The sequence below is a fragment of the Macrosteles quadrilineatus genome, unplaced genomic scaffold (genome assembly GCF_028750875.1).
Source record: "Macrosteles quadrilineatus isolate MER2022 unplaced genomic scaffold, UCM_ALF_1.0 Scaffold_14__1_contigs__length_3811126, whole genome shotgun sequence".
NCBI lineage: Eukaryota > Metazoa > Arthropoda > Insecta > Hemiptera > Cicadellidae > Macrosteles > Macrosteles quadrilineatus.
The window spans coordinates 226813-253731 of NW_026542607.1; the positions used below are offsets into that span (position 1 = coordinate 226813).

General features: G+C 32.9%; 2 protein-coding genes across 2 annotated transcripts in view; one reads left to right on the forward strand and one right to left on the reverse strand.

The window, feature by feature from the left end:
* LOC129005007 (meiosis regulator and mRNA stability factor 1-like) overlaps positions 1 to 14917 on the forward strand; it is a 47741-nt gene extending 32824 nt beyond the window's left edge. The window contains exons 20-25 of the mRNA XM_054433753.1: positions 589 to 816; positions 1813 to 1950; positions 4331 to 4447; positions 6427 to 6582; positions 7159 to 7231; positions 13607 to 14917. Coding sequence (XP_054289728.1) covers positions 589 to 816; positions 1813 to 1950; positions 4331 to 4447; positions 6427 to 6582; positions 7159 to 7231; positions 13607 to 13662 — 768 coding nt within the window. The 3' untranslated portion in view covers positions 13663 to 14917. The remainder of the gene's footprint in view (positions 1 to 588; positions 817 to 1812; positions 1951 to 4330; positions 4448 to 6426; positions 6583 to 7158; positions 7232 to 13606) is intronic.
* An 8065-nt stretch (positions 14918 to 22982) lies between these two features.
* LOC129004997 (brain-specific angiogenesis inhibitor 1-associated protein 2-like) overlaps positions 22983 to 26919 on the reverse strand; it is a 67700-nt gene continuing 63763 nt past the window's right edge. Inside the window, exon 16 of the mRNA XM_054433739.1 lies at positions 22983 to 26656. Coding sequence (XP_054289714.1) covers position 26656 — 1 coding nt within the window. The 3' untranslated portion in view covers positions 22983 to 26655. The remainder of the gene's footprint in view (positions 26657 to 26919) is intronic.

The window sequence follows — 26919 nt, forward strand, 5'->3', positions numbered from 1 at the left end:
AGTAGACGTCCATTTGACAAGTAGATATAAGAATAAATTTCATCTGCAAAACCATTAATTTAATAAGGACAACAATCTTTTCCAAGATTTTCAACTAGAATATGTGTGTACCAAACCAAATATTGGATAATTGCTTGCAATATTGTGAATTCTATATTTGTAAAATCTTTCTGTTTGTTTGGTACTAAATTTAACATAAATCAGCCACTTCTATATATTTTTATCCACAGTAAATTAGGGAGTAAAATAATATGTAAATGTTAACCAATCTATATAAAATTTGTTTTCAAAACAGCCATAAGTTTTAGGGAAACCACAATATTGCTTTGTTTTATTTTTATTTGTAATACTAGACAAGTTGCTATTGGGCCTTAAATTAAAGTTGAGTCGAGCCGGGAGTATTAAGGGATCAGCACCCGAATCTGTGGACAATAGCCGATTCGAGGCCCCTATGTGTATAAGCTTGTTCACAACTATAATTGTTCTCTGAACTCTTAGTGTTTAATCAACTGCCCGGAACTACTTTCTCTTGTGAGGTATTATCTTGCCTTCATTCTTAATATACAACTGAACATTTTGAATTTGCAGATTGAGGAAGATAAAGAGACGGGTCGCCAGGTGTCTCTGACTCACCCAGAGAGATTGCGGGTGTTGTCTGGTCGGGTCAAGTCTCTTGTGGTGGCCAAACACCCGCCGGGTCTGTATGTCGATGGGTTGGCGTGTGAGTACCTGTTCAAATACGGCCACGCCCTGCGACCTCACAACTACAACTGTTCTTCAGTACTTGAGCTCGTCAAGAAACTGGATACAGTCAAGGTGATTTGTGAATTAAATCTTTGACTATGGAATGAAGTACTGGTAGACATCATCCCATCGAAGACAAATCACAAGAGTATCTCACTGGATTTCTCGGTGAAATAGTGGAACTGCTAACCCACAAGAGCTAGTGTCGTGTGCTTATACTGGCAATCGAGCCGTTCCGCTGACAGTGGCATGGTAGCTCAGTTGGCTATGGTGTTGCACTGGAGTGTAGCGTTGAGATCTTTCTATTGCGGGATGAGTTCCATGCACGTGCAATCCAGATTTAGCTTGTTAATGGGTGTCTTATCTGGTAGGAGGGCCCATCTTAGAAAACAGTGTCCGGCTTGGGTGGAAGTTTACAGTATTATACCTTCCGCAAAGATTCGTAGCGGCTGAGGGATTAGGACAATCGAGTGGTGTCCCAGCCCCTATTTTAGCCCTCGCTCGACTGCTCTGGGTTTTGACCATGAGTCACCCACTAGGCTCAATGCATAGTTGGAAAAATTTTTGTATATCACCATAAAGTGTATTAAATAACGCCAGTTTTATAACCTGCGTCAAATAACAAGATCATTGAGCCCAAACACGAAATAATTGCGACGATATTAAGTATACTTTTGGTTTTAAAATAGTAGACAGTTTTCGTGTCATGGTATGCTTAATATCATTGCAATTATTTCGTGTTTGGGCTCAATGTTCTTGTCATTTGATGCAGGTTACAAAAATGACATTATTTAATAAACATTTTGGTGATATACAAACATTTTACCAACTATGCATTGAGCCTAGTGGGTGACTCATTGTCAAACTCCAGAGCAGCCGAGTGAGGGCTAATTTAGGGGCTGGGACACCACCCGACCGTCCTAATCCTTCAGCCACCATGAATCTTTGCGGGAGGTATAGTAAGCTTAATAAAAATGGCATGCAGGACCTGTTTTGCTTCTTATTACAATTTTAAGTCATTTATGATAATCATAGTTTGACTAACTAAACTCGACTTGTGTGTTTCAGGTTTTAATGTACGGATATGAAAAACCAATCTTAGTGCCAGAGTCTGCTGAACAAGGAGCAAATGTGAAAAAAGGCAAGCCAAAGTCTTGCCAACCAAAAGCCAATCAGGAAGTGAAAATTCCTGGAAATAAAACGAAGGTAATTCCTTTCTCCAAAAAATGTTGTGTGATAAATTTTTGATTTCCTGCAGGCTTGTAAGTAGAAATTGTGTAGTTAACTTGAGTCTATTAAAATATGAAGGTTAATAAACAGTTTATAAATTGCAATAGAGTAGACTCCCTCTAGTTCAGCCACACAGGCACTCGGTACCGGACGTGTTACCAAAGGTTAAAATAACCGTATTAAATTAATTACCAACGCTTAAAAATCAACAAATAGCCTAACATTATTTTAATACTTTTTTGTTTTACCAAACTTAGCTTTTGACATCTTGAATTGTCGTGTTGTTTCCACTTAAGTTTTTGCAACACTGGACTAATTTGTCCCTATCAAGATGCTCTAGAATGCCAGGTCTTTTATTCCGTTGTCACAAACATATGTTAACGTTTTTCACTAATTTTAGAAGACATTTTGTTAACAGTTACTGTTAACAAAATGTCTTCTAAAATTAGTGAAAAACTATAACATATGTTTGTGACTATGGAATAAAAGACCTGGCATTCAGGTTTACTGTAAACCTGCATACTCACATTTAATCACGTGCAATGTTCAACCCTGAAAACCATGTAATACTGTACAGTAAAAAAAAAACATATTCTGAAGCACAGATCGAATTGCACTGTTTTTACAACCATTTAGAATAGAATAGAATATATATTTATTTTCTCAAAGAACTTACAATACATTGTACATCTTTCACAATTATTGTACATTAATTTTCACTTGAAGTAAAACAAAAAAAAAACAACTTGGTTATAATAAAAATAGACTTGAAATGAAATAAAATGTCCGTTGTTATCACCAGGCTGACAAAAGACAAGTTACAGTGATCTGAAGCACAAAAACAACCATACTGTATGTACAATAAAAGTGACCTTTTGTAAATTTATTTACAAATTTAATGTATACACAGAGCGATCAGATAGATATAAAAACAATACTAGTAAAAAACACAATGGTCTCATTTGAAATCTAGACCTAAAAACAATAAATGAGAAAGACAAATTATTATACAAAAAACCTGCCACTTATGTTTGATTCTTATCTATCATGTTTGTTATCTCTGGTTTGATAACTCGAAACCACGCACTGCACTAGTGCCACCAGGTGGCTGATAGCCCCAACCCAATAGCACATTACATACAATGTATAGACCCTGAGTGGCATAGCCCGCCAAAGTGTGTCCTTAACTGCTAAAAATACAAAATAAGATTCTCATTAAAGATTCTAATTTAATAATATAAATAATTCATCAATATCTTCCAATTGTGAAAGCCATTTCTTTACCTTATTTAAAAACACTTTTTGTTGATTATTAACATTTGTACATTTTCAGGGAGTTTCTTAAAAAATTTTAGTACTATAAAACCAAATGTTTTTGTAAAAAAGGTGTTTTTGGGCTTGGAAACTAAAAACTGGTTAGGATTTCTGAGCTTAAGTATATATTCATTTTCATTCCTGGGTATTTTCTTGTAAACTGAACTAAAGAGATTCAAAGCTTTAAAAACATACAAATATTTTAAAGGAAAGATTTTGTGCTGAATGAAAAGAGGTTTTGAAGGTTCAAATCTATTTTTATATGAAAATAATCTCAAAGCATGTTTCTGTTGAATAAATAATGGTTTTGTATAAGAGTCATAAGTATTTCAAGCGCAACTGATCACATGGAAGCCATATAAACTGACATAAATTGTTTACTTCTACGTTTGAAAACTAAACATTCAAATCCTGTTGAAGATCATTCACCTATGACAATGGGACTCATCCCCCTGAGACCGGCTGACCATCTGAGGCAGCGGAACTAGGGGGAGTCGAATATGATATTGTCAACACAATTTATACTCGTACATAGGGCCATATTTACACCCATAAAATATAAAAACAATATGATAGAGATCTGACTTTATAAAAGGAATTTATTATCAATTGAAACAAGCTTTAAGCTCTTCCTAAAATTATTTAGTTAATAATGTGTAGACTACTTAGAGTAATATTAAAATGTTGTTTATTTACTCATTTAGTCTCTTGGATCCAAGTTGATTTTTGGCCTCTACAAGATCATTGTATCCTTCTTGTATCCCTCCACCATGTTAACTTCTGTAAGTATCTTAACACCAACCACTTGGTCATTTGATCTTGGTGTTTCTGGTTGACCTGCCCATATTGTTATTGTTACGTTTTCCCCCCTCATGCCTTCTTACATGACCAAGCCACCTAATTATAATTCTTGCCGGCTGTCACAATACTTAATCTGCTGTACTTGAGCTCTCCCTTTTCCAGGACTATCTATGTTCCACTTTAAGTAGATCACTTTTCCTCTTATGAGATGTTTTTGTAGTACTATTTTTGTGAATTTCAGACCAACGGAGATGTAACCGGATCATCAGCAGCTTTGCTTGAACTGCTGAAAAAAGCACAAAACTGTCCAACAGGTAGCAACGGTGTTAAGAGTGTTGGGTTGTACAACCAATTAAAGGTAAGTGATACCATTGTTCAAACCCAGATTATCGAATTTTCCAAGGGAAGTAACTATTACCTTAGGTGGCACATTAAGACCTAGACTCGGAACTGTTGTGATTTCCCTAGAGTCCAAATATACAATCATGATAACCAGAGTAAAAATCATAGGATTAGTAGTAGGGATGGACGGGTCCCGAAATTTCGGGAATTTTTCGGGAAAAAAATATTCCCGATTATCGGGACGGGATTACATTTGATTCGGGAATTTTTCGGGACGGGATTTGGTCCGATCGTCGGCGATTTTGCCGCTTCGCGAGTGCCGATGACGCCGCTATTGCGAGCGATAGATCCGCGAACGCAGGAGACGAAGTCATTTCGACGATCGCGCCGTGACCGCGGAGTCCTACCGACGATCGCGCCGTGACCGCGGAGTCATACCGACGATCACGACGTGACCGTGGAGTCCTACCGACGATCGCGCCGTGACCGCGAGTCATACCGGCGATCACCCCGTGACCGCGGAGTCATACCGACGATCACGACGTGACCGTGGAGTCATACCGACGATCGCAACGTGACCGCGAGTCATAACGAAGATTGCGCTGTGACCGTGATTATTGGACCAACGATTGCACCGTAACCGCGAGTCATACCGACGATCGCGCCGTGACCGCGGAGTCATGCCGACGATCGCGCCGTGACCGCGGAGTCATGCCGACGATCGTGCCGTGATCGCGAGGCATACCGGCAAACACCCCGTGACCGCGGAGTCATACCGACGATCAAGACGTGACCGTGGAGTCCTACTGACGATCGCGCCGTGACCGCGGAGTCATGCCGACGATCGTGCCGTGACCGCGAGGCACACCGGCGATCACCCCGTGACCACGGAGTCATACCGACGATCAAGACGTGACCGTGGAGTCCTACCGACGATCGCGCCGTGACCGTGGGTCATACTGTCGATCAGGCCGTGACCGCGAGTCATACCGACGATCGCGCCGTGACCGTGAGTCACAAGTTTCTATAGGTACCTGTATATTGTTACCCATTTTTTTGGTTTTTATAGATCAGTACCACAATCGGTAAAAATTGATTTTGTATGTCTTTTTTTGGTAACTGCAATACTCAAGACTTTCTTTTTATGCACAGAAAAAATCCCGTCCCGTCCCGTCCCGAAAATCGGGAAGGAAATAAAATTCCCGTCCCGTCCCGTCCCGAACTAAAAATTCAATCCCGTCCATCCCTAATTAGTAGAAATTAAGTTAAAACGCGTAAACCTAGATTTATTCTAACGAGTTCATGTACCAGCATGGACAAACTTTAGAAATATGGTTTGATGGTTTAAAAGTTTACTCTTTCCATATTTGACCCTCAAACATAAAATTTTACGATTTGTTTCCAAACTATTTTATAGTGCTTAAAAAACAAATAATTTAGCGTTGTTATAAGCCTAATGGTTACGGAGTTAAAAAATTAATTTTACTATTTGTTTCTAAACTATTTTATAGTGCTTAAAAAACAAATAATTTAGCGTTGTTATAAGCCTAATGGTTACAGAGAAAAAAATTCATTTAAATTTCTCATGTTATTCATTACCTGCGGAGAAAAAAATAAACTTTTGGATTTTTCTTGTTTATGAATATATTTTGCTCACATCTGGAATTTTAATTCTAAGATATTTCCATTTCAATAAACCAAACACACTTTATACACACTATTTATAGCCTATCTTTGTAGCAGCAAACCCAAGTTATTCTCATTAAAATTAATGTTAATGAAAATAAACTTAGCAATTTTAAAAGATTATTTTACTGAAAATCCAACCTCGTAAATGGAAATTTGCTTAGTCTGCAGATTTGCTGCGGCAAGGGTATTGTATTTTCCTCAGGTAAGCTAGCTGAACTGTTCATTTTCAAAACAATTCCAAGTGACATAGTCAGAGCTCTTACTATTAACTTAGTTGTATCATTGAACCACTTTCTATGTGTGCAGCCAATGAAAGCAGAGCAAGGGCAGGTGATGTTGCTCTCACCAGCTGAGTTTCTGCGACCTCCCACTCACGTCAAGAAACCGATGTATGCGAGCATATTCCCGTCCTCACCTGACCCATCCACACTGCCGACCCCTGTGGGCTTCACACTAGCAGAGGTGAGTTCAAACTAACCTAATATACAGAACAATGTTACATGTTTAGGTTTAAAAAGGTTGACCAACATCACTTTGGGATGATCAAGTACACACAATTATAATGGAATTATAATGGAAATCATAATGGAACAACAGACTGTTTGGGAAAGGGAGAAGAGAGTGAGCTTGCTTAACCTGTGATTCTGAAGCCTAACCCATCTTCTCCTGTGCTCCTCCTGAGCTCATGACATTCAACTGACTGGCATGCATTCCCATAAAAGATTGCACAGAAATTCCGTGGTTCTATAAAGTCTAAGGCTGACGCTAAGTTTGTCAACTTGTCAGCCACATGGTTCCCTTCTATCCCTGAGTGTCCAAGAACCCAACAGAGTGTTACCGTGTTGCACTTGCTCAGGACGGATAATGTTGTGATGCAGTCCCAGACTACCTTGGAATTGAACTCGCAGATGTCAAGTGCTCTGCCTAGGGGCAGATAAACTTTATCCTAGTAAAAAAAAAAAAATAACAAATTAAGGGAAACACATAAAAATTTAGGTATGCCTTTTCATTTTATTTTATTAGATAAATTGTTTTCAGGCCAGCAATGTAGGCCTACTTGACCTCGGTGTCAAATTACTGGAAGATATTGAGGTGACCGATCACAACCGATGTAAGTAAGAAAAATTCATTTTGCAATGAGTTACATTCTAAGTACAGTAGACTCCCTCTAGTTCGGCTTCGGTTGGATCGGCCGCCGGATAGTCCGGCCTGGTCTCAGGGGGACAAGTCATATCGTCGTGGGCGAATGACCTTCGACAGCATTCAACTTAAAAGTTTAGTTTCCGGCCATAGAAGTAAACAATTCATGTCAGTTTGGTTGACGGGTGCTTCTATGGCTAAATTGTTGCATATTACCTATGTAGAACTATGTTACATAACCTCAAAAATCACATAAACAGTTTTTCTTTAGTCTAATATGTTGAAATGCAGTGTATAATTAAATATTTTGGACCATTTTTTATGCGGTACGATCCCCCATTATTGTTTTTGAAACACCATGGTTTATTTGACAAAAAGAAATTAAAGCAAAACAAAGAAATAACCATCGTTAGCTTCAAGGTCAAGCTATCCGCTTGCACTGACAATCATCTGCTCTTTACACAACTGTCTGCTGTGCGCTTGCTATCTCACAACAGTTTGTGATTGGGTGATTAGTAACCATGGCAACTTGTTGAATGTGTGGATTAGGGATGGTCAAGTCTCGAAATTTCGGGAAATTTTCGGGAAATTTTAATTCTCGTTACACGAGACGAGATTTTTTTTGGCCGAGATTTTTATCGAGACGAGAATAAAAAAAAAAAAAAAAAAAAAAAAAATTAAAAACGCCTGCAGAAAGTCCATGCAATACCCGCAATACCGGAGCGTGTTGTAGTTGCGTTTCCTTTGCGAAGGCGTTTTTATTTAATAAATTCTTTTAATGTAAATATTACTTTAATTATTTTAATAATATTACTTAAATAACTTTTGAAAAGTTTTGTTAAGTGTAAGCAGTGTGAGGAATGTTTTATTACTATAAAAAGTCAAAACAAGTAACTATTTTATAAAAATTATAAAAATTAATATTGCTTTTATTTTATGATTTATTTTATTTTAGGATAAGTTGAACTCTATCCTTACTGATATCACTATGTTTCCTAATCGTAGGCATTTTTAATAAGTTAGGCGTGATTAATAAAAAAATGTTATGCTGATGTTTTTTAATAAAATATTGTAAATATTCTTGCCTATTATCATTATTTTTGTATTTAAACAGTCATCTAACAATGTTACAAAATCAGGTAAAAATTTTGAACGTGCATTTCCCGTTGTGTATGAGAAGGGAAATCCCGTCTCGATCTCGTCTAGAAATTTTATGAGAAAAAAAATCTTGTCTCGTCTCGTCTCGAACTAAAAATCCAATCTCGTCCATCCCTAGTGTGGATGAAGAGAAACCAAAGAAAGAATAGAAGAACAAAGAAGAAAAAATAAGCGGTGTTTTACGTCATCCATTGTTATCTTTATCTATTTTATGACTGCCGTTATTATCTTTAATACTAACTACTATGATTTTATTCTGTTTTATGAGTTATTTAATGTTTTTATTGACATTCTTATGTTCTGAAACAACATATAGTAGGCAGTTTCTATTGTTCTGTTCTTTACGTGATTTATTGCTGTACGCACAGTGTTGTGTAATTTTTGTTTTGCTTGAGTAAGCGTGATTTTAAACGTTACAGTTTTTATTACTGAATCAAGGTTAACATATCACGATTGCGCAATACTATTATTTGTATTTTGATTATGTAAAATGCACTACATCCGGTTAGTCCGGCCGTTTTGTAGTCCGGCCAGTGGTCCGGTCCCGAGGTGGCCGAACTAGAGGGAGTCTACTGTATCAATATAACTAGACAAAGGTTTGATTGGAAAAGGGCTTATTGCCTGAGAGTTAAAGAGACAATGAATAGAATTAGCTGGCTTACCTTAAAATTGTAGGCATCCCACTTCACAAAAGCAACAAAAAAGACAAGCTGAATATTTTTAGGCCACTGGCCCTTTTTTCAACATTGAAAGTCCCTAGATTTTGGAAGTTCTTCACTGGTAAAATTTACAAATCTAGACTTCTAGAATCTAGTGAATCGATGTTGAACCAATGTTGAATCAATGTTGAATCAATGTTGAATGCCAGTGCCTCGAAATATTCAGTTTTGTCTTTTGTTTTTGTTTTTTAGTGAACTTCCTTATAGGGAAGTAGCTATTACCATATGCAGTGTTAGGGAAGCTACTTTTAAAATGTAGCTGGCTACAACTACTGCTACATTTCCAAAAAAGTAGCTTAGCTACAGCTACAGCTACAGTTCCGAAAAAGTAGCTAGCTACAACTACAACTACAATGAAATGTAGCTACAGCTACAATTTTAGCTACTTTTCCAAAGACGTTAATTTTTATTCCACGCACATTAGGTAAACGTAAAATTAATTGCAACTACATTTTTATTGAACAAACATAAAAAAAAATGTCAGTATTGTATCTAACATTACTTGGAAAACAAATTATTCCTAGATTGTATTTAATTTGTTGGCAATATAAACCTAACATAACAACAACAGAACCAAAGTTGGGTGTCCCATCATATTTAGTAATTATTTTTAAATATTGCATTATTTTTAAGCATCTTAAAATGTAATTTTCATTAAGTTCAAAGGACATACAACCCAACTATATTTTAAAAGCTAATTTTATTAATTTAATATAGATTCATTTATAGATGTTTTATATCAACAATTAAGACCAATAAAACTGCAAAAAGATGATTTAAAAATACTTTTTGTGTTACAGAGCCTAGCCTAATGAAATTGGAGTTTATTGCCTTTCTTTACTTTTAATGTTAAAAACAACATTGCTATAACTTTTAAAGTGATAAATTACTTATTCTACGAATAACACTTTTCAATGTCAAGAAATCGTCCTTTATTGTCATTATGCATAGGGCAAATTGTGCTTCAATCTATAGTTGGTAGAGAAAACAGTATTCAGCAACTTATCCTGAAATCGGCTTTTAATTTAAACATGATGAAATTTGTAAAGTAAAAATAACATGTAGGCCTACTTGGCTATGTAACAAGTTGGCTATAGTAGGTTTGTTCTTGCAAGAACTAAACAGATATATTCATAATAATTGAACTTTGTATTCGTCTTAAACCATAGCCTCAGTTCTATACAAGAGCTGTTAGCAGGAGCAAACTATGCTATTTTTTCAATGTAAGTTTCATGTTATATGGAGATTTTTTCATTACAATTATCATGTGGTCTAGGCATATCTTAAATCTCATCAGGTAATTTCCTCTTTGTTAATTTAGTAAACCTTTGAAAAATCCTCGTAATCTAACCAAGGAAGGGTTTGTGATGATAAACCACAATCAACAGCTGAAGCAAAGGTTGATAGACCAGTTTTCTCATTATTTCAAGGTGTGTTGGTTTCCATTAAACCCTAAGTTGAAGCATTATCGAAATAATAAAGAAACTAAATTGATTACTAATTCCCCTGTCCTGTCAATCACTTGCAAGCATTCAATTCAATAGCTTCTCTTGTCACCGGTACCGTTTAAACGTTGTCTGCATCTAGCGATTTTATTTTATCCGACAGTAATCATAGAGTAGTAAATTAAGGAAATGAGAGCCAAAAATGTGGATAACACTCATTTAATGGCCTCTATGTCCACACAACGTTGTAATAGGGAATGAAACGGCTGCAACCAGCTGTTTGAAGCCAAGAAAGTAGGCCTAATTTTTTTGAAAATCTCAGTTTGAAAGAGGTTGTTTCACGTAAGGTTGAGGTTATGATAAAAATCACTATCTCAAACAAATGTTAGTAGCGAGAAAAGTAGCTAAAATTCCGCTACAACTACTTTAAAAATGTAGCTAGCTACAGCTAAAGCTACAAAATCTTAAAAGTAGCGTAGCTACAGCTAACGCTACAAAAAAAGTAGCGCGCTACTGTAGCGTCGCTACTTGTAGCGCGCTACTTCCCAACACTCACCATATGTCTCATGGTAAGACACTCATGGTAAGACACTAGGCCCGGGACCAATTAAATTTTCATTTTGATGTACCCAGAGGCAAAATACACCTTTCGTTCAAAACTATTTTTTAAATAATAAAATTTTTCTTCTATTAATATTAATTACAGTAGCCCTACAAATTAATAATATCCAATATAATATCCATATTATTAATACGCTACATGAAACTTTAAACTTGAAAAAGACCCTTGGGCTCTACCCCAGTGGTTTTAAAGTGTTTTTTTTTAAATTTATAATCGTTATTATGGACAACCTAATGAGGCTGTGATTGGGAGACATTTGTAGAAAACACTATAACACAAGATTAGCTTTTGAACAATGATAAGATATTTACAAGAAATGTTGATTAAATCAAACTGTTATGTACATTGTGAGTATTTCCATAATCATTGAGTCCACTCTTGTATAGTCATCAGAAACTATGACTGTTATTCGTTTTAAAATAACGCCTGTAATACTTTACAATTGCTCGAACTCGAGCAACAGGTACACTAGTATATATATATATATATAATATATACAGTGTGTAAATTAAGTCTGGCACACATTTTTTATCTTTTTTTCTATAGTAGATAGAAGAAATCAATTTGCAGGACTGATTAATAACAAATGTTAGGCACTTTTTACACATTTTGAAAATAAAAATTCCCTTAAGGGCAAGGTGGGGTGGGGGGTAACTAAAAATTTTCAAATGACAACCCCCATCTTGTGACCCCTCATTTTAAAGGTCATTGGAAGACAAATCCAAAGATGTGTCTGAAAAATTTTTTTTGCACCCTATCCAAGATGGCGGTTTAAAATGTACTTAGGGTTGAACCGGTAAATTAGGTATGGCACTCATTTCTTATCTTTGTTAGTCTTTGTAGATAGAAGGAATTAATTTGCGGGACTGAGTAAGAACAAATGTTTGGCACTTTTTCATAATTTTGAAAAAAAATTCCCCTTAAGGGTAAGGTGGGGGTGGGGGGTAACTAAAAATTTTCAAGTGACAACCCCCATCTTGTGACCCCTCATTTTAAAGGTGTTTTGAAGACAAATTTAACGATGTGTCTGAAAATTTTTTAATATGTTTCAGACTTAATTCACCCGTTCAACCCTAAGTAAATTTTAAGCCGCCATATTAGACAGGATGCAAAAAAAAACATTTTCAGACACGTCATTAAATTTGTCTTCCAAATACCTTTAAAATGAGGGGTCACAAGATGGGGGTTGTCATTTGAAAATCTTTAGTTACCTTCCACCCCCACCTTACCCTTAAGGGGAATTTTTTTCAAAATTATGAAAAAGTGCCAAACATTTGTTCTTACTCAGTCCCGCAAATTAATTCCTTCTATCTACAAAGACTAACAAAGATAAGAAATGTGTGCCATACCTAATTTACCGGTTTAACCCTAAGTACATTTTAAACCGCCATCTTGGATAGGGTGCAAAAATTTTTTTTTCAGACACATCTTTGGATTTGTCTTCCAATGACCTTTAAAATGAGGGGTCACAAGATGGGGGTTGTCGTTTGAAAATCTTTAGTTACCCCCCACCCACCCTTACCCTTGAGGGAATTTTTATTTTCAAAATTTGTAAAAAGTGCCTAACATTTGTTATTAATCAGTCCCGCAAATTGGTTTCTTCTATCTACTATAGAAAAAAAGATAAAAAATGTGTGCCAGACTTAATTTACACACTGTATATATATATAGACAGAGAGAGAGAGAGAGAGAGAGAGATAGGCGTATGTGTCCGTGAATACAATAACTCGAGAGTAATTTTTTTCCGATTTTGATGAAATTTGGCTTGAAGGTGTAGGGTGGGATAAACTCTAATGAGTTCGTGAACCAGCATGATCGAACCATAGAAACGGGATTTTATGGGGTAAAAATTGGGGTTTCTCATTTTTGACTCACAAAACACAAAATTTCCCAATTTCTCTCTAGACCATTTTGAAGATCTTAATAAACAAATAATTTAGTAAGGTTAAGTTTTTCTATACGCTTATTGATAACAGAAAAATTCAAAAAGATTGTAAATTTGAAATTCCTTATATAGGCTAGTTATTCTTGTGGAGAATATTGTAAACTGTTGCAGTTTGCTTGTTTATGGATATATTTTGATCAAACTTGGTAAATTGATTTATTTGATATAAATTGACAAACCTAGGTACTCGTTAAACTTAATGTTATTTAAATAGAATTAATTGAAAATTAAATCAGGCAAAAGGGAATTAGCTTAGTCTGCAGGTTTGCTGCGGCGGGGGTATTCATGTTGCTTTTTGTTAAGTTAGATGCCTACAATGTTTAAGGTAAGCCTACTCATCCTGTCCTTTGTCTCCTTAATAACTTAATTACCTTTCTCTCCATTACCGGATTAATCATTTTGTATATCACTGGTTTGTGATTTGATGATAATTGTAATCCGTTGAATTTTCTTATAGGTATGCAAGGAGCAAAGTTGGCCCCGCAGTTTTGTTCCCCCCTGCAGCTCAAGTAAGTTGAGTGACGCCGACCCAATTAGTCTTTCATAACATTTCCGTAACTCAAAGAGGGACTAGTTATATCTTTGATACTTTTTTTAATGAAAGTACTTTTCCAACCGAAGAGACTATTGAGGCATTTCCCGACGAAGATTCCTTCTTATCTTTCTTCGATCAGGACCATCTTATAGAGATTTATTATAGTTTTATTTACAAAGTATTTTTAGACTGGTATTGTGATTAGATACTTTATTTAACGCCAACATCTGCACATATGATGTCGATATTTTTTTTTTAGTTTTTGATTTTAGATTTAGTACCTAGGCATATCAAGTGAAAGGGTACGGAAATCGAAGGAAACTTTCAAGTTCTATTGCTTGATGTGTTATTAAGAGTTTTGGTAAATTAGAATTGTCGTTTGATGAATGAAAAGTCTTTAAAGATTATAAGGATGGATTATAAGGATGGATACAGTTTGGATTATGTAATCGTTTTACAAATTAATTTAAGATTTTTGCTTTTGAATCATACCAATTATCACTATTAGAGTTGATGATCATTAAAAATCTTATGATTATCAAGGTAACTAAAGTAAGGTTATTAAATTAAGAGTGGTTGCAGTTTTTGAACGTATTGTGTTTGTTATGTTAGGCTGGTCTTATTGGACAAAATCCAACAGGGATGTTTAAAACTTGGTTAAAAACTCAGTTGAATTTTGTCCAGTAACAAACGTGTATGGAGTTTTGTTAGATCTACCACAAGACCAAATAATAGTAGTAATAGTGTTTAGTTTTAGCTTCAATTTTTTTTTTGTTAACAGAAAAGGAAAAAAGGTAAAAAATATATTTGTTATACAATATCAATATGTTGATATTAGATTCCTTTGACTGTGGTTTTCGGTTAGGTGATTAAATTGATGTTAAGGTTGAGAGTGATTTTAATGAATTTCTCATTCTTAATGTTTTTAATCACTCATTAGAGTTTAATATTGTAATTTTCTTAGTTATGTCCTTTGTAAAGATTATATATGTATTTAATTTTAAACTGTTGAGTATGAGTATATTGAATGAAATAATACAAGTTGATTCTTGTAATGAAAAGTCTTTGGGATTAAGGGAAATTCCTATAGTAAAACTTTTCTTTGTAAATTTCAAATTATGATCAATAATATAGATTTATATATTTAATTTTTTTTTGTTTTTTATTGTTACAAATGAATTTAGGATGTCTGGAAATACCGCCTAATGAAACTGTTTGTAATTCTCAATAATGTAGAAGATTTTTCAACTTAGACTATTCATATCCATACAATAATGTATATATTTGTTCAAAATTTAAATAAACATAAAACTTTTTAATTTTTTAATTTGAAAAAATTGATTTTTTGTAAAGTGTAATTTTTACTGAAATGGGCGAGTTATAGATATTTGAACCCTCAATAAAATAAATAGTTCTCAATTGACTTTCCACTTACAGTCTTACCAAAGTTTAGTTTCTCACACCACTCCTTCCATGATGAAAATCCCAAGACCCTAGGGTATTCAAAAAATGAAAACTTGTCTTTTAGGCCTACTAAACTAGACCGTATGTAAATGGTCCGGTGAAAATAGTTAAAGCTGTTATTTTAAAGAAATTCTGCAACATCACATAAACTATCATCGAACCATTTCTATTTGGTCTATTCTGATTCCAGATTTAAAATTAGGTACATGAACTTTTAACAAGTTGGTCCAGAGGAACAAATGTTAAGTTATATTTTTGTTAGAGATATAATTAATTTTGTTATTTCCAGCATTTATTTTCACTTCCTAATCTTTTACATTAACTATTTAAAACTACAAAAAACAGTTGGTAGTACAGTACAACTCTGCTAATCCGTCACCTACGGGACCGGGACCTTGGTCGCAACAGTGAAAATCTTTAATTGTCCGAGGAGCATATTAATGACTGTTTTTGCTTGACTGACATTTACTGTAACGGAAACTGTAACTGTTGCATTATTTGTGTTCAAAATTATATTTTACTATAGTTGACTATAAATACAGTAAAGGATATATAGTCAATAAATGGAGGTTAATAAACAATTCCTTGTTCAGTACGGAAGAGATATGAACATCATTAACACACTTAACCTAAAAGTTTCAGTAGTATGTAATTTAATTAACATAAGTTGAAGGTAAATAATTTTGTTTTTATTGCCACACAGGCCTCTATATTTTTAGAATGAAACCTGAATTTTCAAGAAACATGATAATATTAAAATGATCATTATTATCTTCAACGATCATGACAAAATCATGGACTTCTTGCGTGATCCTGGATACATTATGGTTGTATCTCACTGGCCACCATAAAATCATGAATACCTTCCGTGATCATGGCAACATGATGACCGTCTTTCACAATCGCAGAAAAATCTCAGTCAAACGGAACAATCCACCGGAAATCCAAATGCTATCGACAGGCTGATACGGTCGGTTTAAGTGAAGAGTCAGAGTTAGCGAGGTCGGATTTGTACTTTTTGTGAATTCCTGAATCCATCTAAATGGCATTGTCAAAGAGATCTGAATTACCTTATTTACAAGCAATCTTTTGATGTTAGCAAATAGAGCATCCCATATAACTGAGTGTGTAAGTTTTAGAAACACAGTTTGAAATAATATCCTAGGTTTTTGGGATTTTCTCTCTGCTTCTTGATTTTGGCTGTTTAAAAGTTTGTGTAGTATAGTATTTACATTGTTTATTTAATATGTATATATTGATTATTTTATACAGTTTTTCGTAATTGCTTCATGGAAACAGGATTTCTAACAAAATTATTAGTGCAATCGAAAATTCTGAGATCAGTTATTAAAAGCCTTCAGAATATTACCGTTTTTGTTTTCAATAATGTTTTACTCGTGAAACACCATCATAAAAAAATCTATGACTCGCCCTGTAAATTCTTTGTAGCTTTATCAAATGTGTGGAAAGTGTATATACATCGCGGAATTCATTTGATAGTTTTGACATGTTTTAAATCACCTTCTGTAAAGATAGTTTGTAGCCAATGTTATGTCACTTATTGTACATTTGTAAATATCTTTTGTAAAAATTTGCATGTTTACAGAATATGTCTACTACTGCCAAATACCAGGTTAATGTTGTACAAATATTAGGGTTTATGGTAAGTGCAGTCATGTAAGAAAAACATCGTTGGGTTGGCTTAAGAAGTTCCGTTGCAATAATGGCCAAAAAATGAAAATTTATGCATGTTTGAACAATTATTTTGCATTTTCATTCTGCTATTAGAAGTACAGAGGTTTAAGATCAATGATTCAATTTTTGTCAATATATCCAAACTCAAATTCAATTCTGATAGTGTTTAAACTCTATTTTTTCAGTAAAAATGTATGAGTTTGCTTATTTTTCCCCCCCCAATTAAAGTTTATTAATCAAAGATGTGAGCATTTTTACCTACAACAGTAAAAATATGTATTTTTAAGTTACCTTTATTACTAAAAGAACTAAACAATGCAATATAACCCACACTTCTTGATAATAACAATGTAAATAAAAAATTGTAATAAGTTTTAATTTGATGATTAGATAAAAGCAGATTTTCTTTTAACATAATGATACCTGCAACACCTAAATATAACTCTAGTCAAGAAGTTTTTTTAAATTTTTTATTGTTAACATCTAATAATAATGAATTACATGTTGAAGAATGTTGTTATTAATTGTTCATTATGTGTGAAAAAAATAAATGATCATCAACATTTAATGGAAGAATCAAAATAATTTCAGACATTCATAAAAATATGTTTTTAATAGGCCCGAGATTATACAATTTAAATTGAGGTTTTGTTTTTTCTTACATGACTTTTTCCTGATCTCCAAATGTTAATTTTCTTATGTAAAGTTTGTACAATGTATATTTTTATGTAGATATGTTTTTAAATGCTTGTAATTTTTATCCTTGCATTGCCTGTGACTGTCTTTAAACATCAATCTGTAAAAAAAACGCTTTTGTAGAAATACATTTATTTACTGTGAGTTTTATTCTTGATTTATATGGTTTGATCAAGAATTGCCATACATGTGTACATTGTGTTTGACAGTAAGTTGTTAAAAGTGTAAATTCACTTTAAACTTAAACTGGGCGGATTAAAACTGTGATTGAGGTGTAAACATCTCTATGGAGTTTGAATGAAAACTGTTCTTAGTTATCTGATTTGTTTTTTTTACTCCTAAAGAGTTCTGAAAATAGCTGTCAAGACTTTAAAATAGTGTTTCCAAACTTATTTGAAACATTTTAAAACTGTCTTAACAGTTTTGGCAGAGCAGTACCTCCTGCAGTGCCCCTGTTAATCCGCCCACGGCATTACTAGTTTGAAACTATTCCAACTTGGAAATTGATAAAATAGTTTATACACCAGTTGAACATATAAATCTCTCTAGTATAAAAGAGTATTCTTCATTATCGGGTGTAAATAGTGTAAAAATATTGAAACATTTTATTTGGAATGTTCCTGAAGCAAAAAATAAGTAAGATAATTCTTATCGCAATAAGATAGAGAATATATATATTTTGTATTTTTTAATTTCAAAAAGAAAGTTTTATAAGAATATTAACATGCTTTTCAGTGGTATATTCAAAAGGTTTTGGGACTAAAGCATTTTAATTTGATCGTATAAAAGTATGGTATTTGTTATCAGCCAGTTAGTGAAGGCGAAGAATCTCTTTAAATTTACCTAATTTGATTCAGTTTTGAATTTTATTCAAACAAATTTTTCATTGTTGTTTGTTTTTTTTTTAAATATATTATTATCCTGGCCTAGTCAAAGAAGCATGATTTCTTTGCTTTACTACCAATGAGAGATAATAATACCATATTTTCATTTAGTTATTAAGTGTTACAATTGTTTAGTTAATTATTGTGATGATAAAGTATATTTATGTGAAATGTTCAACAAATCTCTATCGAAAGACTATACCACACAATAAGATTACATCTGAATGTACATTAGATTGTGTATTTGTGTACACTTCTTGAGTTTTGTGTACAAATCTGTAGTCATTTATAATTGTGTCTATAGATATTATTATAAGTGTTTCCAAGGCTCACCAGTCAAGGCTGATTATTATTATGGTAATAGCTATAACTTTAGTAAACTATTGTGATTTTAAATTTTTCTTGACTGTAAAATATTATTGATTGAAAAAGGGTAACTTTTATAAAAATATATTTTTTTAATGAAGTAAATACCTACACTGTGAATTGAATTTCTTAAAATCAGGCAATAGCTTTTTGAGTTTACAACTATCTAAACTTTGTCAAAATAATAATTTTTAATTAACATTTGGTTATAATGTCTTAAAATTAAATAATCACATTTTACATTACACACAAAATGTATACTGACAAATATTTACTACACATCTATGTAGTATTTTTATTTTCAGACAGAATTATGATGAAAAGTACATTTTCTGTAAGGAAAATACAAAACGACAAAACGTAACAAACCTTAAGGCAAGACTCGAATTATAAAAATATGCCTTATTAAGATAATAGTTGTTCATACAACATTACCATAATAGAATAAATCATCTCAGGCCTTGAACTAAACCTGCCGAATTTATACGTTTCATTTCTTTGACTGTGAAACTATATGTCTGATATTGTTAGATAGTACTTTTATCCTGACGGCACTTTATCCTTAGTGGTTTTTATACTTTCAAAATTAGGGGAGTCTAAGTAACTGAGATCTTGTTTCAGTATTGAACTACCTTTTGTAGTTTTCCTTTTAGTAGTTGTCATTTTGGTCAATTTAATTAAGGATTTTATAATATTAGTTTTAAAAACCCCTAGTACCAGAACTATTTTATTTAAACCTGTAATTTTGTATCAAATTACAACGAAATAAGAGTTTAGAATTATCTACCAATCCTTGCTCCCTCATCCCCACAAAAAACTGTCCATCACTTTCGACAATGTGAATACCAACTCTTTGGAACTACACAAAAAGAACTTTTCCCTCAACATAAAGAAAAAGTATGATTCATTTGTTAGTATGAGTGGGTTGTATAACCATCTTAAAATTCATTGGAATTTTTTCCAAATGTTGAGAACTTTACTTTTGCATTGGTTGAACCATAAAAGCAGCTGATTTCAACTATAGAAATAACTTGTTAACAAACACTAGCTAATACAACTTAGCTAATATTTCCCAAGATAAAAGTTCACAGAGTTCCACAGAGATTGGTTCCCTATTATTTAAGACCGTAATAATAGAAGGATCTTTATGGTAAGACTAGGCATCGCAATTCCTATGGTCATAGGACTTATGATGTAAACTTAGTATAAGTTTATGGTGCTAGGTGGGATTGCGGCGCAATCCCTACCCTAGGTTACTGAAATGCATTTATGAAACTTGGTTTCTCCATCATTTTCAGAGTTTGATAAGTCATCTGGGTAAAAAATCACATTTTTGTATATCTTTAATTTGAATAAACGATGATATTTTTATTTTTACTATTGTAAAACACTGGTTTAATGCAAGGGTGTCCAACTTAAAAAAACATTCATAGCTATAAAAATTATTGCCGATTAAAATTGGGGGATATAGGCCTAACTGAGCACATTTCAACCCAAATGTGAGCGAATGATTGTGTGGATTGGAGTGAGATGTCTTGTATAGCTTATTACTGACAGAGATCAGCTATTTCTTTAGCTAATACCGTTGATTAAGCCTAATGATTAACAATAAGGGTTCAGCTCAATCATTAAAAAACTTTATCAGGTTCGAACCGAGCACCCTAACCAATCGACTACTCAAATATTATACTCAATTTTAATCATACCATTGGGAACGCCATTCATTGAAAAAAAATTGTTGGGCATCCTTGAATTAGAATAAGTAACACCCATACATCTGATATTATATTCAGAGTATTACTGATAATTCACATAATATTTAAGTAATTGGTTGAATTTGAACACAATAGTAAACCTTATCTGTTTACTCCTGATGTTCTTAATATTTAGTTTATTCCTCTCAATGGTGTTGTAGACTCGGAATGTAATAAAATGTATCCACTGTTCTACCACAATACATTGGAACTAAGAACACCAAATCATATTGTTAAACATAGATTAAACAAGTTTCATTTCTGGTGACTATATTCTGTTTAATCTGTGTTGGTAAATACAGCAATTGGTTTGCAAAAGTTATTACATTCCGGATTTGTATTGGATAAATTTACCATTTGGTTATATTACTTTTGTTTGAGACTTAGTTATAAAATTTTAAAAATTTCTCTTTTAAGAGGAAACAATTTATTTGCTTTTTTTCACTAGTATTTGGGTCATACCTAAATCATTTGACAAACTTGAAAGAGTTATTCCAAACAGATACTTATATTATGAGCTCTTAAAGTTTTGACTATTAATATTCCTGCTGTTTTCTGCTCAATGCTTGGTTAGACAGCCAAATCAAAAACCGTACTGTGACAAACTGTACCTGAAAATAGCTAAAGGGTAACTATAAATCTATTTTTCGTTATACTGCAGCAAAAACAGCCGTTTTTAACACGTGTTGTGGGTCTAAAGTGGCTCTTTTACTCTCTAGGAAGTAAAAAGCCTTTTTAGTCCTAGGGAGTAAAAGTCAGCTGATGTAAAACACAGTTGTAAACTTAGATTCCATCAATGTATGCATTGCAATGCATGTAATAACAAGTGCAGTGTAACATATTTTTTTCAAATCTTGCTCTTTTTTCTTTACTATGAAATAAAACAGAATTCATTTTCTTACGGTAAAATAATACAAGCAAAAAAATATCTTAAGTAACTGTTTTACAAGGTTTACTCTATGTCATACTTGAGACACTTGCGCTTGACTAAAGATATTTAGTTGATTCTCAAACAGGAACAGGGAAGTAGGAATAGCTCAAATTAGTCATATTTTGTGCAAACATCATTTTTGATTGTGATTATTAAAAAAAATGGATTATTATTACTAATCGTGCTGCAAATTTATAGTTTACAGTACTGTTAACTCTTTAAGTATTACTTACATTAACTAGATGGACTACACAATGAAATAGAGATTGTGAGCATGTGTATGTTTTGATTGTGTACTTTAAACGTCAATACGGCAAATATGTGATGTAGTACTTAAAAAGGTAACTGATAACCAGATGGTAAATTTATTATAAATGTTTTGTGGAACAAAATAAAATTATTTCAACAGAAAATCACTTGTTACTTTCCCTTCTGTTAATTCAACAGTATATTTTTTTATTAGAACCAAGATATATTTGAACACCTAGTTGTAGTCAGATTTTCAACCTCATGTTGAGTGGATACAGAAAGATCACACTATCAGATGAGCATAATACGAGAGTCTAATGGATTCTGGCCAGGAAGTCAATAAACTTATTTACATGGAGAAAAGGTTCATAGTATTTCAAAAGTCAAGTTTCAGTTTTTGCCACAATACACAGTATGTAATTCAGTGACGGATTATGACCTCAGCGGCCCCTAGGCACATGTAAACTTGCCCCCCCCCCATGGGCGTAATTTCAGACTTTAAACTGGGGTGGCAAGATCCCCCCCCCAGGTAGAGGGGGGTCTGGGAAACTGGCTTTAAATTTGTTAGTTTTATAAGCTTTATAGTTTTATAAGTCGAGTTTTAGTTTTTGCCACAATACACAGTACGTAATTCAGTGGTGGATTATGACCTCAGCGGCCCCTAGGCACATGTAAACTTGCCCCCCCCATGGGCTTAATTTCAGACTTTAAACTGGGGTGGCAAGATCCCCCCCCAGGTAGAGGGGGGAAGTTGCATTAACTTTTGAACCGTAATTTTTACAGGAATTGCAATTATTGGTTTTTATGGGAAAATAACATAATTTACAATAACTTTTGAAAAGTAATTTTTACAGCAATGTTCACTATGTTGTTAAGAATTATTATAAGGACCATCGTAATAGTTTAACACAATAGTTCAACATTAAACTATAATAAAATTATATTGAATTTTAGCCTCCTGATTGCATTTATATACTATAAATTGGTGTAAATACCTGCATTTATGCGATCCTGTTTGTAGCTCTGAGTTGCTACCGGTTTCAACTCGCATAGGAGTCAGGCTATTAAAGATGTCTTCTCGCTATTTAATAGTCTGAAGACGACTCCTATGTGAGTTGAAACCGGTAGCAACTCGGAGCTACAAACAGGATCGCATAAATGTAGGTATTTACACCAATTTATTATACAGTAAAAAGTTCACTAATTTACCCATTGTTAAAAGTCAACCAACTCTTTGAAGGTTCATAAATAATACAAAATACAAGTTCAACAATCTACTTTATTTATTTGGACATAACATTTTGGGTAAACAATATAACAAAGCTAAAAATAATGTTTCATTAAAATAATATCTTTAATCCCTACACCAAGATTTAAATCCAGGGGCAATGCTGCAAAACTACTGATATCTGGATAGTTTTGCGTCAGTATTGCCACTAATCACTGTTTACATGTTAAATCTTATACAATATTTCTAATCTACAGAACGTTTAGTATTAGTGGAAAATCTTTTCTACAGAATTGTACACGATACAAAATATAAACTATATCTATACAAATGTACGTGAATTTTAATTCACTTAATGCCATATTAAAAAGTTGTTCATAATAAAATCAGCAACTTCTGAAAGTTTTCAAAACATTTTGCAAATATTGGGTGTTTGGGTGCATAAAACAAAAAGGCACATTTTAGGAATTAACTGTGTTTAAACAACATACTGTGTTCTTTTACTCAATTAGATGGTTCTTAGGCTTAATACTTATTCATAAACTGGCTGTTTTAGAGGCTGTGGAATAAAATTAATCTTTGTGGGACATCAGTCAATGTTTTGAAGAGATTTAACGGGGTTTTGTATTATTTTATTAAACTAATGACTTCAAATAGTTTATTTATAGAAATTTTAAATGGACGAACCTCCATTTACAGTCAAACCTGCCCAAACATGCCGTATAACAAAATTCATCATTATTATAGATTATCATTTGTTTACGGCAGAACATAAAGTTACTAAAATTTTAATTCTGTTGTTGGATTTGACTGGTACTCAGAACAATTTTTAGGCTTTTTGGATTTCTGCGTGGTTATGAGAAGTAGGCCTAATCCAACTAAAACCCTCATATCTTATGATTCCGTACTAAAATAAGGACTTTGCAGATTTAAATTTTTAAGTCAATTGAAAATAACTATGTTATGAACAAAGTTAATAAATTTTATGTAAATCAAAATTATCGTGATTTATTACTTGATATCTCTTACTGTTTATTACACGTGAAAAGTCTCATATGGTTATAAAACAAGTGAACAATATATACAAATTTACACAGTTTTTAACTATTTGAAAAATACCATCTCTATCCACATCTAAATCTCAACCAGTTCTAAAAATACACTAGAGCAACATTTAAAGAAAAGTTTGTACAAATAAATCGCAAACAATAAACCATCAAACTGGAATCTGAAAACCATCAAAATACTTTGAGAACTAATAATTTCATTTCCAGCCATTATGTTGAGTTACAAAACTGCAGCACTTCGTAACAAAAACAAGAAAGCGTACAGACTAGATTAAACGATTAAACAAAACAATAACTTTAAGCCCATATTTCTGTACAAACATTAACCTACTAACTGTGGACTACATTAGTAATACTCTAAATAAGGACGGAATAATTAATACGTGAGGTTATCATACATGCAGTGATCGTAATGTTAATGTTAGTAATTAAAAAAATATAAATTACACCTTAAGACCTTATATTTACAAGTCTACAATATATAAGGTATGAGCAATGTAAGGTGGTAAACCTGTTAAATACAGGCTTGAAAATCTTACGAAGCAGAAAGCATTGTCGTAAATGTGATTAAAAATGTGGTTAGGACTTGAGTACTAAGTATCAATGCAACACATATCGAGAAGTAATCACACACTTTCATTGATTAAGACTTTTAGGACAGCAATAAGCCCTAAAAATAGATTGTGATGAAATAATGTTTAAGGTAACCAAAACTATTACATAGTGCTTACTGATGTACCTATATTTGTTTTAGAAGTACAATATAGGCCCAAAAGTGAAAAGTGTATACATTTTCTTTGTTAAAGTAGGCTATTTGTTTGCATTTTCCAAACTGAAAGGGCACGAAGATATTGTTGTTTATCCGTAACCAAAGTGATTACCTACTATACTAGACCACATAAGTGTAACAGAACGTTTGAAGCAACAAAACTAAATAATCCCTATATTAAATTAAGATAAAACAGATTTATTGATACAGATCTGTTATGATTTTTATATCCATTTTCAAACCCCAAAACATTGGAGTTAAGTTATTCTATAGCTATTTATTTTTCTGTATCAAAATTTGAACCGTCAATCAACCAAAATATTTATTACTGTTCCTGTAACTTAATTAAGATAATTTATAAATTTATAAGCAGACTAAAAGTACTTTATCAGAAGCAAAATTATTGATACCTAATGCTTTCTGCTTGATACATTATAAAATAAATCCTAAACTATACCTACGGTTATGACACAAATAATATTCCACCACAGTAGAAACATAGTTGTCAAAAAGAAAACCGAACTGGGTAAGAACACTTTTTTACAGCCTACACAGAGAAAAGCATCTTTACAAAATAAAACTCTTACTACTTATATGAAATTAAAAACACAGACAACAAAAGTCGGCAAACTTTAAGTTTTTTTAGAAGTAATGAACAAAATGTTTGTGGAAACCATTCTTCCTCATTGTTGGAAATGTATTTCAAAAGGTAACATAATACCTATTCTGCCTATTCTGAGAAAAGGGATTTGTGATAACTTATTCTAAAAGCTTAATGGATTCTTTAAAAAACTGGCCACAAATTTTGATGGGTGAAATTGTTGTAAATAATTGTCATAGTTTTTTAATTAAATTTTCTAAGAGTATTGCAAAAAGATAAAATTTGTTGGTGTAGCAATAGGTCAAAATGAATCATCATAATAAGTTAATTTTATTTTACAAAAAATGTTAACTCTTTTAATGAAAGCTACAGGTTTTTAAACTTTGATCAAGTCATCGGTTGCAATAGCTTTAAAATTAAAATTGAATTCCGTTTCTTTTTTAATTTGTCATGAAGGAAGCATTCTCGCAATATCCCTTATTTCTGTTTCTGAATCAATTCAATCTACAAACACCAGGTTAAAATCATAATATGGACTGAAAAACATTTAAAGATAAATTTAATAACTTATGAGTGGAATTGCAAATAAGTACCTTATACTGTTTGTAATACACTTACAACAATGAGTTAAAAAGAGAAACAATAAACATAAAGACATTTGGTATTTTGTTTCAATCAGAGTAAACGTTTGTACTAGCAAAGCATAACACAATACTGCAGGGTAAGACAATGGAGTCCAAAACACTTACATTGGCTAGAAATATTAAAGTAAAAACCCTACATGATTTTGAATAATTTAATCTAATTAGTTGTTAAAATTAATTGTTGAATTCTGATTGTACTCTACTCTTTTTTGTAAAATTCCCATCATAATAAATTCCTATGTTATAAAATTGATTTATTTGACGGTATATTGATTTAGTATGTAAAAAAATTAGACTTAAGACTTAAACTAAAAAAATCTGCTTTTTTAAACTGTTTTTGCATCCTGATAAAACGTTGAATCCATCTTTCACAAAAGCAGGCTTACAATAATTTTCATGCCCAAAACTAGGGAGAGGTTGGTTGTTATTTTTACAAGAGTCATGTGTACACTGATTCACTGATAAGGGGATCTGGAGCACCCTGTATCTGATAAGGCCGCACAGTTCCAACTTCCAAGCTAAGTAGACTGCCTAACAGTCTACAGCTTGGTTCAGAGAATCACGGGGGCCGACCTGTCGTTGGTTTTGGTCTTCCTCAACTTCACGGTGGCAAACATGTTGCTTCTGAAATAGGAAAACCATCGGTTAGTAAAGGTTAAAAATATAAACTTGAACGTAAATAAATTGGAAAGAGTTGGTTAGTTATTCTTAGGATTTAGTTTAGCACAAAGTCAGAAAATAATTAAAAAAATGTCCCCTGAGGTTTATTATTTTTATGAGGTTTATTATTAGTTACATAACATTAAAGTTCTTATAATGTGCCAAAGTTGAGATACACCAAAACTAAATTTTATACACAAAAATACAAAGCTTAATTTTGTCTTGTA